The 15,320-nt window shown below is 39.2% G+C and overlaps 1 protein-coding gene across 10 annotated transcripts in view; it reads right to left on the bottom strand.

The window, feature by feature from the left end:
• LOC134225408 (regulating synaptic membrane exocytosis protein 1) overlaps positions 1-15,320 on the bottom strand; it is a 160,242-nt gene that overhangs the window by 108,409 nt on the left and 36,513 nt on the right. For all 10 annotated transcript variants that reach the window (XM_062705465.1, XM_062705464.1, XM_062705463.1 and 7 more), the window contains 2 exons: positions 528-652; positions 257-464 (listed from right to left, as the gene is read on the bottom strand). In XM_062705465.1, coding sequence (XP_062561449.1) covers positions 257-464; positions 528-652 — 333 coding nt within the window. The remainder of the gene's footprint in view (positions 1-256; positions 465-527; positions 653-15,320) is intronic.

A 15,320-nucleotide genomic window follows, 5' to 3' on the forward strand; every position in this document is an offset into this window, starting at 1 on the left:
TTTGTTCTAGCCTGGATGTCTGTTATCTGTGCTTTAACCGTGGATTTTTTTTCTGTGAATAAAACGAGAATACCACAGTAGATCCCGGCACAGGAGCGCAGCGGTCGTTGAGCACAGAGTGCCTACCAAATAAATAAAAAAAAACAGAAAAAAATCGCTGCCTTCTGAATTATGTAAAAACTGATGCAACTGTAAGACCTGTTTCAGATGTATGTTGTAAAAGGAAATAATGAAATGATTATACGTTAAGTCATACCTGATGTAAATCCCAAATTCGACATGTCCGTGTTCGACTTCATGTGATTATTAGGATTTCCTGATGTCCCATCATCCAACAAATCACACATTCTGAAATCTGTAGCATGCTCTACTAGCAATTCTATAACATCACCAGTCCTATCCATAATAGCGCAAACTTCTTCGAAGCTTCGGTCTACCAATGATGTTCCACACCATTCTAAAATCTGCAAGAAAGGTAACCATTAATACGGTATTCAACATGTACTAGCTCATAAGATCAAGGTCACCTTATCACCTTGCTGCAATCCACCCTTCTCTGCAGGTCCTCCAGGGACAGTCCACACTATATACGCAAAAAGTCGTCCGTCTGTACCTGTTTTACCACCAACCACTCGCATTCCAAAACCGCGTGCTGCAAAGAAAAGTAATTTATATATTCATTCAAACATGATTTTATCATGATTAGTAAACTTTCAATTTCCTCATATATAAAATCGTTTTTTTGCCTTCCTCCTTTCCTCGTAAAACAAAGTTGTACCGAACGTTGTGTGTGTGTGTTTTTTTTTCTTCCTAAGCAATGGAGGGAGAATCTGACCAACAGACATCCTGGGCTGTCCAGGAAGTGCGGGGTTAGGGACCACCTCCAACAGCAAACGAGGGAGGCAGGACTGCATCTCCGACCCGCTAAACCGTTTCCATTGCCGCCAAGCCCATCGTTTCTTCGGTATAACCAGAAAGTAATGCTTCAAGGGGGGGCCAGTGCACAATGCACCCTCGAGGTTAGCTGTGTGTCCTTGCAGCATAGAACATCGTGACTCGCTTTCTTAAAAGAACACCATGGTATCGTGCCAGCGCATTGCCGGTTTTCCAGGTGGCCTTACCACGCACTATGTCCTCGGAAGGTGGGAAGGGTCGACTTCGCGCCTGCTTCCCTCTGCACGACTGGTATCAAGAACGATGATGCCGCGTGCACCCCAAATTTACCTCTCTGCGATAGGGCCTATTCGCCAACACACAGAGGGACTTGCCGACGCGGTGCCTACGCCTCCCCAGCCTTGACGAGGACCCCTTTCCGTCCTCGGGCTCGGAACCCGCCCGGTTGACCGAAGCCGCGAAAGCGACGATACCATGTTGTTCTTCGCGCAATCACTTGTTCGATAAAAGGATTGAGTTCGACCACAGGGCATGACCACCGGTATGACCCATGAATCCGACTCCGAACCCTTGGACCACCTTTTATTTGCGCCTGAACTAGCCATCCTTGAGTCCATGCGCTACCTTCTGTGTAGCTCCGAGACGATTTGGGCGATAGCCGATAAAACGGTTTTCCAGCCAACTTCATCTTTACACATCCTCCGAACTAGGTTGTCCGGGGTAGTGTCCAGACCACATGTGGTCACGCATTACGTTTCCTCTAAACCTGCGCACACCAAACACTCGGGCGAAGCCGAGCAAGCCAGCTGCGTTACCTGCACTGTGATTTTGCAGCACGCCTTAACGCCGGGCACTTCAAACCCCCCATGAGGTGCTTGCTGTTCACAGCTTTGCTGGAACAAATCAAACAATTGGGAGGGTTCGTGCAGTATTGTGCCTTATGTACCTCCAATCCGCAGCGTCGGCAGAGATTGCTTCTGCCAGGGCCTTCGCAGTCCCATTGCTTGTGCCCCGGTTCCAGGCACTTGAAGCAAATTCGGGTTGCTCGTATATGCCCACAGGGCACACCGACCACCCCACCTTGACGCTCCCTAACTTTACTACCTTGGAGGCGTCCGCTGCAGATAGCCGAACCAATGCTACGGCTGCGGTGGGCGTCTCCACTTCACACTGTCGCCGCAGTGCCGTGACGAGCCCTTCGACTTTGGTGATCTCGTCCAGGTCTTTAACCTTTTTTTCCTGTTCGGGTGTGCCACTGCGACCAATTATTAGATCTATTGTAGCATTACCCGTATCCTTAGTGTTTAAGTGCATGTCGAATTACTCCAGTGCTATTGAGAAGCAATGCAGTATCGGTTTCGATACAGTTGTTGTTTTGTTTTCTCAAGACAACCATGACAAGGTCCCGCTATTTAGACCCTTCATAGAGAGCAATCCCATTGAAGGCGCGCCCCTTATCAATCAATCGTTTATCGAGAAAACAGAAAAGTAATATTGTTTTTTTCCATGCATCGGAGCCCTAGCCACATCCTTGTCTTGCTTCTAGAATATCACCAGTAAAGCTCCTAAAACCCGGGATTTAGCTCTGTCTACAAGACCATTTCAAGCAAGAGAATTTGTCCAGTAATAAGAATTTCCGTGTGTTCCTCTCACTACCATTGTTCACCAGTTCAAGGAGAGTTAGTACGTATTTAAACCCCTAACTCGATTTTTCCAACAGTCAGTTCAGCCTAGGACCGGGTACCGAGGTTTTGCCTTTCTCGTACAACAAAGTTGTACCAGAAAGGCTTTCATTTCACTCCCAAAACGTACTTTTTATAGAGCGCTTGTAGACCCATAGTATTATATACCATTCGATTCAGCTCGACAAACTGAGCAAATGTCTGTCTGTCCGTGTGTGTGTGTGCGTATGTGTGTGCACATTGAAACATTAGCCAATTTTTCTAGTACTAAACCTGAATCGATTTTGCTGCAACAAGTTGCATTCGATGGGGAATGTTTTCTTCTTGTTCACTATTGAGTTTCATAATGATGACACTTCTCAAAAAATAGTAAATATTCAAAGAGTTATGAGACATCATTATTTCGTAACAAATAAGCTATCGATTTTCTAGGTTATGTTCTCCCAAGACACAATTTATTCGAAACCGGCACACTGACAGCATAGAATACACAGCTTACACGGAAGAAAAAACTTCACAAAGAAACATAGAAACCCATTAATGAGTTAAAAAGTACCTATTTTAAGATTTCATGTATACACTGAAAATTCTCGTTTATTTTTCAAAATGACCTAAGAAACATATTTTCATGAATGAATTTTAATATTGCGATCAACAGACCAATATGATAGCTTTTGATTGCAGTACACAAATTAATTCATGAAAAAAAGGTGACATATGTTCTTTTTAAAAGTTAAGCGTCATTTCTGCCATTTCTTTCCCCTATGGGCCGATGTGAGCAGTGAGAAGTGAAAAGTGAGACGTGGGAAGTGCGAAGTGAGGAGTGAAAAGTAAGAAGTAAGAAATGAAAAATGAGAAATGAAAAATCACCAGATGATCCGAAATGAAAACAAAAATGTTTTTCCAAATTTAATCTAGACTATCCTTTGAGAAGAGCTGAATTTTTTTTGCTAATATTTTCAAATGGATATAATAGAAAAACGACGCATCCTACAAAAAAAGTGTTGTATGGGTGACCATTGCAAAATCAGTCAAACTTTCTAGTGAAAATATCGGAAACAATCCAAATTGAGCCCTACACTGAAAAAAATCAGTTTAAAAATTTTAAAATCGATTTGCGAAAAAACGCCCTTTTTTATTTAAATGAAATTTTGTCTCAAGATAGGTGATTATGTTCCCTACCAACCGTCCATACATCGCAAGCTGGGCACTCTTAAGGAAAAAAAGTTTTTCTAACAAAAACTTTTTCTTGTCGGAATTATTTTCAGTGTATTCTCATCTGAAATTAAACCAATGAAAGCCATCGTTATAGAACCCCAAGCAAATCTATTTTTATGATACATTGTCTAATTTAGTCACTAAATATAGTTTGTTTTTGAATTAAGAGTAATATTAAGAAGGGGTTTATATCTTCAAAAAAAATATTATATTCCATTATTAGCTTCTTTAGTTGCGACTAGCCACCCTATAACCAGAGACCGGCGGAGTGAAAAACTGTCGAAATGGTAACGTATGAAAATGCATGAAATCATGACAATGATACTGGCAGCACTTGAACTTTTTGCTTGCTTCTTATGGAAGCAAAAAGTAAACAAGTCGAAATGGAACCACTTTTGATGGTTCGATTGGAACCAAGATGGCGTCTTCGCCGATCTCTTATTCTAGTATTTCTAGTTGCGACCAGTTACGACCAAAACATTGTACTCTGCCTGACTGTACATGAATACTTAATATGAGTATATTATGTATACATATGTTAAATCCACCCTTAAAGACACTGAAAAAATCAATTCCGTCAAGAAAAAGTTTTGTGTGAAATTTTTTTCCCTTCAAAGTGCCCAGCTTGCGATGTATGGACGGTTGGTAGGAACATAATCACCTATCTTGAGACAAAATTTCGTCCAAATCGAAAAGGGCGTTTTTGCAAATCGACTTTTAATTTTTTAAATCGTTTTTTTAGTGTAGCGTTCAATTTTGAGTTTTCAAAAGTTTTATTAGAAAGTTTGACTGATTTTCGATAGTCACCCATACAACACTTTTTGTAGGAAGGGTCGTTTTTCGATTATATCCATTTGAAAAATCAGTAAAAACAAGTTTGACCCTTTTCAAAAGATAGTCTGAATCAAATTTGAAAAAACTAAGTATGCACTTTTCTTTTAACTGCACTTCTTAAATATTGACCAATAAATTTACAAAAAGTCAACTTAAACAATCGGAACACTTGCAAGTTCCCAAAAGTTCTATTTTGGCTTTACGCATTTTATTACATTTCCGCATAACTTTTCAAAAGGACCTAAGTATTTTTTTTATGAATTCTCGTTAACTTTTCAAAGGACGTAAGTAACATTTTTTCGTGAATTTATTTGAATACTGCAATCAATAGCTTTCATGTTGTTCTGTTGATTGCAGTACTCAAATTAATTCATGAAAAAATGTTACTTAGGTCACTTTTGATAAATTATGCGAGATCTATAGTACAGCAGAAAGTCCATTGCTGATAAACGTTCATTGCGAACAATACACCGCAGATTGCTGGTTAATTTTTTGACATATACTCTGTCTCGCTCAAACCAACAGCGAATAATCTAGCGACTACTTTAACGAACTATTTAAGGAACAGCTACTTTAACCGACCGTGTCCATTTAGCAAGTACGGTGTTGAACATAATCTGGAGATTAAAATAACACTTTAATAAAGTTTAAAAAAAAACTTAGCAAGTAACCGCACAATATTGAGTAAAACAAATTAAGGGTGTAGCATTTCTGCATGCGGTGAATGAATTTCGCACCGTGTATATAACTGACAGCATGAATGTTTGTGTTGCTTCTTTCGTGCTTTATTGATGATGCTAAGGGTCTGTCTCATTTGGAGAATTAAACTTAAAAGTGACAGTTCGGAAATTAAAAAATCACCCCGTTATAAGAATGGCTGGTGCTACCCAGCAATTCCAATAGGACATCGATGGAAAATGATTCGATATCTGTCAAAAGTAATCTTGCTCTGCGAGCAGGGTTATTCGATAATTATTGAAATGTCACTTTTAAGTTTAATTTCAGTTTAATTATCCAATTGAGACAGACCCTAAACTCTCAAGCAAAGTTTTCCAAAGCTTCAAATGTGGAACACGAAAACTAATGGACGAACACACACGCGCTAGAGACCCGAAGCCGATGACTTCATCCGCTCGCATCAGCACAGCTGTAAAAGTTTCATCGTTGGAAATAAAAATCGCATTCGCGAAGTCGAAGCAAATTCTGCTCTTCCCTCCTATGGGAAATCCCATTGCTATCTGTCAGAGTTTGAGTGAAACATGGCCGCCACCCCCTTCTCTCTGTTGCTCTACTGTAAAAACCCATAAAGAACTGTCATTGTTTGTGTGAAGAATTTTGCTTCGACTTCGCGAATACCTACGTACATGCTTTCTCGTGCGCTCGTTACGTTTGCTGCCATTTTGTTTCATGCTTTGGAAGGAAAGAAGAGGCGTGCAGTTAGCCACTGCTTTTTGGTTTGGGTGGTTTGGTTGGTTTGGGTGGAATGATGATGTAGTTTGGGCATATGGGTGATTTCATACACCTCCTTATTTCCATATTATGCGGCTTTTTCATTTATATTTATGTGAATTGTTGGTTTCATTTTCACAAATGTACTTGTACAATCATTACACAAAGGGATGCAAAATCAATGTATGACATACAACTAGTATTATTGAACTTTAATATTACATTGGTGAAAAAACACTACGTGGGAATCAGGAAAGTTGGAAACATATCGAATTTCAATCCATATGTATTTTTCAAAACGCGCCGTTGCGCTAATCATTGTATTTACTATCGCTAATCATTGTACTATCGCACGATCGCATATTTGTAACATATGCATTTTTTCCTTTCTCGTACAACAAAGTTGTACCGAAAGGCTATGTGATTGCTAAAAAAAACTTGATAGAAGGCCCGGAGACCCATAGTGTTATATACCGATAAAAGATATTTTAGTTACTAGATAAAGATTGTCGCTGTCGTCGCTGTCCGAAACGTCTTTTGCTGGCGAGGATAGGGGAGCTAAATGTCAAAGAAGGAAAATCCATACGATTTGACAGGTATGTACCACACATGTTTCGGACAGCAGAACAAAGGGAACAGAAGCGACAATCTTTATCTAGTAACTAAAATATCTTTTATACCGATCGACTCAGCTCGACAAACTGAGGTGACGCCTGTTTTTTTGTGTATGTGTACAAATTTTGTAGGCACACTTTTTAGAACTTAGAATTATCCGATTTACTCGCAACAAGTTGCATTCGACGGGGAATTGTTTGCGCTATTGGAAATGGGCCCGATCATTGCTTTTCGGAATTATTGAAAAATCATTGTTTTTCCTCAAAGGTACCCCTTGAAAATTCAAAGAACAATTTTTTTTGAATGGTGGCAAGGCAAAAATATTAAAAATGATCGAAAAAATGTGATCTATTCCCCCAAAGAGCTTTTTTGACCTTTCTAATGTGATTTTTTCAATATATTTTATAATGCACGAGAAAGGCATCATCACTGCTAGGTGGATTAATCTGGGTTTTTTTTTAACTAATTGCTTGAAAAGTTGTTTTCGCTGCATACAGTTTAGCCTCAAACAAGAGGAATTCGAGTCTTTTAACTGTCTGCAAGATAAAATTAATTATGTTTTGTTTTTGCGACTGCTGTTGGTAGCGGGGACTTAATACGATGAATCCTTAATTACCACAACTTATTGCCCTAGCTAGAAAAATGGATTAAGCTAGGGCTCTGTTTGGCAGATCTTACACCGCAACACACTACGTCAAAGTGATCTACCGTGTTACGGGACTCTTTAACCCTTAGATTCAGCTCCGTCGTGAGTGCCCTCACCTTGACCGTCTCGCCTAGGACTTCCTCAGCCAACTTCTTGTAGGCGGCACCCTTTTGCGAGACGCCCCGCTTCAGCTCGAGGATCATCTTGCCTATCCGGGAGCGTTTTATTCGACGTACGTCGGCGCTGAGTTCACCGAGCTTGACGTCACTCCTCATCGCCTTCAAGACGTCCGAGTACTTAGCCTCGTCCGTTTTGATGACTAGGGCATCGCCCCTGGAGCGATTGGCGCCTACCCTAGACTTCTTGCTACCCTCATTCGCCCGGGCCTCCGTTTCGGCCCTTGACGTCTTCGGTTTCCTCTTGTTCTTGACCAGGGTTCAGGAGGCGTCATCCCCCTCTATTTCCCTGGTCTGGTGCGGCTGATAGCTCTCAGCCTGCCGTAACCCCTTTCCACCGTCTTTCCTGGGTTGACGGACCTTTCCAAGTCCTTCCTCCTCCAGTTTTGGAGGTACCTGGCCGGAGTTCAGCTTCCCAGCCCCACTACTCTTGTTCGGGGTAATAACCCTCCGCGTTTTGGAGCGGCCCCCAGGGAGCTCATCCCCTGGAGACTGTCTCCCCCGTTTTTGTGACTGCTGCGTTGGAGCAGTCACCCCCGAAATGCCCGCGAATACTTGAGCCTCAGTCTGAGTAGACTTTGGCACCACCGTCTTCGCTGGCACGCCCTCGGTCAATTCGACCATGCCCGAGTCCGCGAATCCTTGGGCCTCAGTCTGGGTAGACCTCGACTCCACGGATTTCACGGGATTAGACTTGGCCGTCCCGACCGCCCTCTCCAGTTTGGCGTCCAACATCGACTTTCGACTTTCAGCAAGCTCCTCTTGATGTTCTTACTGATATTATGCTTCGATGACACAAAATCGATGATGACGTCCAGCTGTTCCATCGCCACCTCGAAGGCCGAAAGCCCATTGCGTTTGCGGTTCATAGCCCCCACAAGCCATGGACCATCCATAACCTCTACCGGCGTAGCCGAGGAGAAGGTTAAGTGACACACGCTGGCGCTGCGCACCAAGCTGCCAACTATTGCCTTTGACCTCCTAGGTGGAGATCTGAACAACCCACCTCTTGCGAAGGGGTTGTCGCCTATTGACTTGGTTTTCCATTTTGGTCCTACGAGTTGCTCGGGAAAAGAGGTACACCACGCCAGAGTCGAGCATGACGCGGTAAGGGATAATTACTGTGGAGGGTGCCCAGTGCACAGCCTTATGTGCCGACACCTTCCTAAAACAATTTTAAATACTGATGGCAGTGAGATATTGTAAAAACAAGGCCGAATATATTCAATTACTCAACGCAAAGTAATTTAAGCAATCAACATAAATTTAAAATGTTGCATGTAGGAATTGTTGGGTTAATTTACTTTCATCAATTTAAAAGTTATGTGAAATATCGCATACCCTTATCACGGTTTGGCGAAACCATCGAAAACAGCTTAGTCAGATTTACTTAACTGGAGCGCGGTGGATTGACATGTTCAAACGTGCTCACATATTGGACAGTGTACGATATAGCGGTACATAGCCGCGATCGTCATTGATGATGATGCATTGGCGCATATGTATAGGACACTAAGGAAAGAATTTGTTTGGGTGAGGAGCGCGGAAGAATAACTTATAACGCCAAAATGATAGAGACAATAAGAGTCTTCATTGAATCTACATACACGTATACAGGTGTATTGATATAATGGGTTTGGTGCCTAGTATGAAAAACAGAGAGAACATGATTTTGTGTTTTACCAATATAAACTTGAAAGGAAATATTGATATTGGGGTCTGAGTGGTTCGGAAAAGGAAAAGGCGACCCGAAGGGGGTAATGATTCTTTTGGGAAAGGGGAATTTAATTCAAAGCCCAGTTGAAAGAAAGAGAAAAATATTGATTGATTGATTTTTAAGAGTATACTTAAAATCAAAGAGTAATACAAGCGGTAGCTGTTAATAGCTCAGCGGTATGGTGCGCTGTTTTACAAAGAACCCATGCTGGGTTCGAATACTGATTTTTAAGTGAAGGTTTTCACAACTCCGTTGGTTTAGTAGTGTCATGCATTATGAAACATTTGGGACTTGTTGAACATTACTCTGTGAGACAGCAATGTTCAAGTTTAGGTGTAAAGAAAGGGGCAGGACTTAGAGATACTCATTTTATACAAAAAGATATATGAATTAATACATTAGTAAATTGAAGTAGCCACTTGAATGTGTGCTCGAAATAAGAGAGTTTTAGAGAGTGGAAAGAGAACAGAATTTTTCCAAGAGAATTTCAAAGGGGACATCCAAAAAAGGGGGCAAAGTTTCGTAAAGTATGGAAGTCCAATATTAAGGCTGAATTAGCTAACTTATGACAAGAAATTAAATAACTATTGTAAAATTTGGAATAAAAGGGAGTTGTTTCGGAATTTATGGATTTTCAAATAAGCTGATGAAGCGTTTCGTGCAAAAGAGCTTTAGGGAGCATCCATAAAGAATGCAAAGTTGAGTAATGAATGGAACCTCAAAATCGAGGATATTTACGAAGTTAAAATTAAAACCACATAGTCTGAATAGATAAATGTGGGATGAGGAAAATGGTTACGTTACTTAAGGATTCTTGGACCTTTCGTGGGGTCCAAAGTCCAGTCTGATGCAATTCATGAAATCATTATGAAATTCAGAACTCGGATTGACTATAAATACCGTGCGCTTTTCCAAGCTCGGGGTCAGTCCCAAATATTCAGCAGCACCTTTATTGGAATTCGGCGCTTTCTAGGTTTCCCTAGCCGGCCTACCGAATAACCAATTGAGTCAGGGTCAGTCCCAAATATTCAGCAGCACCTTTATTGGAATTCGGCGCTTTCTAGGTTTCCCTAGCCGGCCTACCGAATACTCCAATTGAGTCAGGTCAGTCCCAAATATTCAGCAGCACCTTTATTGGAATTCGGCGCTTTCTAGGTTTCCCTAGCCGGCCTACCGAATACTCCAATTGAGTCAGGTTCAGTCCCAAATATTCAGCAGCACCTTTATTGGAATTCGGCGCTTTCTAGGTTTCCCTAGCCGGCCTACCGAATACTCCAATTGAGTCAGGGTCAGTCCCAAATATTCAGCAGCACCTTTATTGGAATTCGGCGCTTTCTAGGTTTCCCTAGCCGGCCTACCGAACACTCCAATTGAATCAGGGTTGTCCCTTAGACACCTCGACACTCGTGACTAGTGCACGAATCGAGATCTAAGTTTAAATTAATTAACTTCTGGAAAAAGATAAAAGTGAACAGTTAAATAGCCCGTCGCGGTAAAATCGAAAATCGGTGTTAGAGTCTCAGAATAAGTATCGAAAAAAAGTGTTAGAAACTTGTGAAAACTTCATACTGAAAATAGTGCGAAATCCGTTGAAATGGATAATATTTGAGTTTAATTCCTAGGGAAAAAGTGTAATTATAAGAAACAAGTGTTACGTAGTAGAAGAAAAGTATAATTGTAAGAACTAAATAGTGTTACATAAATAAAAAGGTCTTATTCCAATCGTAATTGAGTGTTTGAACTAAAACCCCGAAAAACCAGTGCCGCGCCGTCGGCATAGAACGCTTCATACTTCATTTGTACGTCGAACGAAACTAAGCTTCGTTACATATGGTGACAGCGGAAAAAGACTGTTTTCGCAACAGAGGAACGCTATTTTTGATTAAGTGAGAACCAGTGCCGGCTAGATCATTGATGAACGGAAGAAAAATGATAAGAGCATGGCATTCAAGGGAATCAAAACAGTATTATAAAATGGAAGAAGTGAAAAAGACAAGAGAAACCACAACCAATGTACCAATCAATAAACGGCAATATAGGTTCCCCGAATCCACAAAGAAACATATAAATGAAGAAATTGACGAGATGTATAAACAAGGAATCATTGTACCAAGCAAAAGTCCGTGGAATGCACCCGTCTTGTGCATACCAAAGAAAGATTTAGATGAGGACGGTAATAAGAAATATCGAATTGTAGTTGATTTTCAAGCTTTGAATTTAATAACAAAGCCATTCGTATACCCGATTCCTTTAATAAACGAAATTTTAGATAATTTGGGAGACAGTAAATATTTTTCAACTATTGATTTGAAATCGGGATTTTATCAAGTTCCAATTAACCCAAAAGATGCCGCCAAAACCGCATTTTCAACTCCAAGAGGTCATTTTGAATTTACAAGAATGCCTATGGGACTAAGAAATAGCCCATCGACTTTTCAAAGGCTAATGAATACTGTATTATATGAAATTAGGGATGTCAAAGCTATTGTTTATCTAGATGACATAATAGTTTTTGGTGCAACAGTTCAAGAGCATAATGAAAATCTAATAAAGGTTTTAAATACTATCAGAAAACATAATTTGAAAATAGAACCAACAAAATGCCAAATTTTGAAAAGAGAACTTAAATTTCTAGGACACACTGTAGACAAAAATGGTATACGGCCATTGGAAGATAATATTAAAACTATAAAAGAGATGCCAGTACCAAAAACAGTTAAAGGAGTACGATCATTTTTAGGAACAGTAAATTTCTATGGCAAGTTTATCCCAGGAATAGCCGATAAACGAAAACCATTGAATGAATTATTAAAGAAAAATGTAAAATTCAATTGGACTGATGACTGTCAAAAAGCATTCGAAGAACTCATGAATTTCCTAACATCGGATTCACTTTTAGCGAAACCAAACTATAAAGATACATTCGTACTCTCAACCGACGCGAGTGAATATGCTATCGGAGCAGTCCTTTCGAATGAAAAATCAATAGACAGACCCATTGCATACGCTAGCAGAAATCTTATTGGAGCAGAAAGAAAGTATAACACGATTGAAAAAGAGTTATTGGCAATCGTTTGGGCAGTACATCATTTCAGACATTATATTTATAATCAAAGATTCATTGTATACACAGATCATAGGCCACTGATTTCTTTATGGCATTTAAAAGAAACTTCACCAACTTTAACAAGATTGAGATTAAAATAGCAAGGATTGGAATGCGAGGTTCGATACAAACAAGGTAAAGAAAACATTGTAGCTGATTTCCTGTCGAGACTTAATCATGATGATGAATCAAAAGAAAGTCCAAACATAATAACTGTTGTCACCAGACAACAACAAAGGGTGAAAGAAAAAACAAATCAATCAACCGCGGAGCACAGAGCTAATATCTACATGACAAAGCAAGAGATAATTTAATCCTATGTAAACAAAAACGAAAAGAAATTTATGACAAAACAGCTAATGAGTGGCAACCAATATGGGGGGACATGGTTTTAGTTAAAGCAAACCCAACAGGCACAGGTCAAAAATTGCAAGCCTTATGGAGAGGACCATACGAAGTAGTTAGTCTACCTAGCGAACAAACAACCATTATCAAAAACGGAAAGAAATTGGAAAAGGTTCATAATAACAGACTACGAAGGTATAATGATTAGCAATCTATATTGTACATAATTTTATTATGACTTAGGTTTAATGAGAGTTTCCATTTGAATTAAATTTTGTATTGAATTAATATAGTTACAAATACTCACTTATATATAGAATAATATCATATAGAGATATTTATGGAGAAAAATATTCAAATAATAATTTAACGATGGGGGAATGATATATAAAATATGAATGAACATAAAATATAGACAAAAAGGTACAGCAAAATTGAAAATTTATCTAAATATAAGGATTAAAACAAATAATATAAAACCGGAAATTGAAAGCGCGTAGTTGAAACTGGGAAATGGGCTAGAAAAATCAAGCACAAAAAAAACGAAATGATATTTAAATTTAATGATACTATGAATGTGGATAGATGTGTGATTGGACAAGAGGAGACGTCCTCAGAATGTATGGATATAGTACTCATTGTGTGAATGAACTACATTAAAAAAAAACTATAATAAATAAATAAATAAATAAAACTTTCAAAATAATTGAAACCAAGTAAAGGAAACGGGAATCATGGAAATTGCTAGAAGGGGACTGGGTGTGAAATGGAAATAAGAAGAGAAGTGAAGTAAAACTCAGGGAAATCAATATCAAATTGAATTGAAAAGAGGAGTTTAAAGTTGACGAAATAAAAACAAATAAATGGGAAGGTAATGATTTTTTACGATAGTAAGACCGGTAAAGAGAATGGGAAACCGGCAACGAATTAAAATATGAAGAGAATTAAGCTAGGGTCGGAATATGGGACGATGAAAAAAATAAAACAAAGGAAATTCAATGCATAAACTAACAAAAAATAGTTTATATAAAGCTTTAAGCTAGACAGCCTGATATAAATAATTCTTTTAACACATTATCTATTGAACAATATAAGAAGTAAATTAAACCCGAGATCTAAGTTTCATTTCAGAAGCACGCCGAAAAACCATGATCGATGAGGGGGGAGAGGTTGTAGCAATTTCTCAACCAAAACCGCCCTAAATACTAAAGAAGTAAGTATAACACGATAGACGTAGCAACAAGTATTTTGCAGGAAGAAATTTTTATTGAATTTATACGTCCCCAAAAACCTGCAGAAGACATTCATTGCTACAACACAAAGATAAATTTCATGGGAATAATACTGGGAAAACAAAATAATCGAAAAAAATGATAATAATAGTAAGTAAGGTTCATAATAAAATAACTTAAGCATGTGAAAAGGTAGCAAGGAATTAATACCGAATCGAATAACTAAAGTTAGTGAAAAGTAACAAAGACTGTAGGAGCAGGTCCTTATATTTGCAAAGTCTAATAAAAAATTATAGGATAGTGAACTATTCACAATAATTTGAGAAAATTTAAATATGCACAACTTACTCGAGAGACGGTCGAGATAGCATCTATTGAAGACGAACAGACGACATCGGCAGAGAAGGAAGACATCAACGGCTCACGATATACATACCATAGTTAATTGGTATCACCGGAACGACGGGTCATACGGTGGGTTGAAGATCGAGAGTGTGGGGGATCAGGAGACGGAAGACGAAATATTCGGAGGTTATCAATGAAGGCGAACTCAACCAGGAAGTGAAAGTGTTAAATACATCATACGAAATCAACAATACGAATTAAAGTGACAAATGACAGGCGAAGACGGATGTGCATCATACGAAAACAAAAACAAGGCGATTGGAGATAAGTGAATGACAAGACATTATACAAAGCTGAAAGCAAGGACATATTCAGGAGCATCATCATACACAACCGAAAGTGCAAGAAGAGATTTTAATTCAACCCCTGGAGATGATTTTGGAAGAGATAAAGTAACACAATAATGACGGAACGAGCAGATACAAGTCGATAAAAACAACGTTAAGACGAAATTTTAGAACAATCAACAATTCAACAGTGTTCATCAATTTAACCAGACGGCCCCAAAAAGTCAATTCATAGCAGAGGTCCTAAAACTACAGCGGAGGCGGGTCTAACACAAAGGCAACTTATCAAGTAATCAAAATTTCCACAAGCTGAAGCCAATACACAGCGAAATTTAAAAAGCAACAACAAAGACTTCGAATCAAACACAAACAATGCGAACATCATGATAACGGTACAACATCTAAGAGTCCATACATTTAAGCAGTGTGACACACGTCAATTCATCACGACTTGCTAACTAGCAACTTATCTGAACGGAAGCAGCTTAAAACTATTGAAAAGGGCACTGTAATAACGTCAAACTATTACAATGTTACATGCAGAAAATCATTGAAATACAACTAGAGCAGAGCTACTTCTACAACAGCAATTTTTGCACACAACAAACAATAGACATCATTTACCAAAACATCATCATTGCTTGGCCAAAACAATTTCATCGAAGATTACAAATTTAGACGGCAGTACAAAGGAACCCATACGAGAGGAGCAGC

Source organism: Armigeres subalbatus, chromosome 3 (assembly GCF_024139115.2).
Source record: "Armigeres subalbatus isolate Guangzhou_Male chromosome 3, GZ_Asu_2, whole genome shotgun sequence".
Lineage (NCBI taxonomy): Eukaryota > Metazoa > Arthropoda > Insecta > Diptera > Culicidae > Armigeres > Armigeres subalbatus.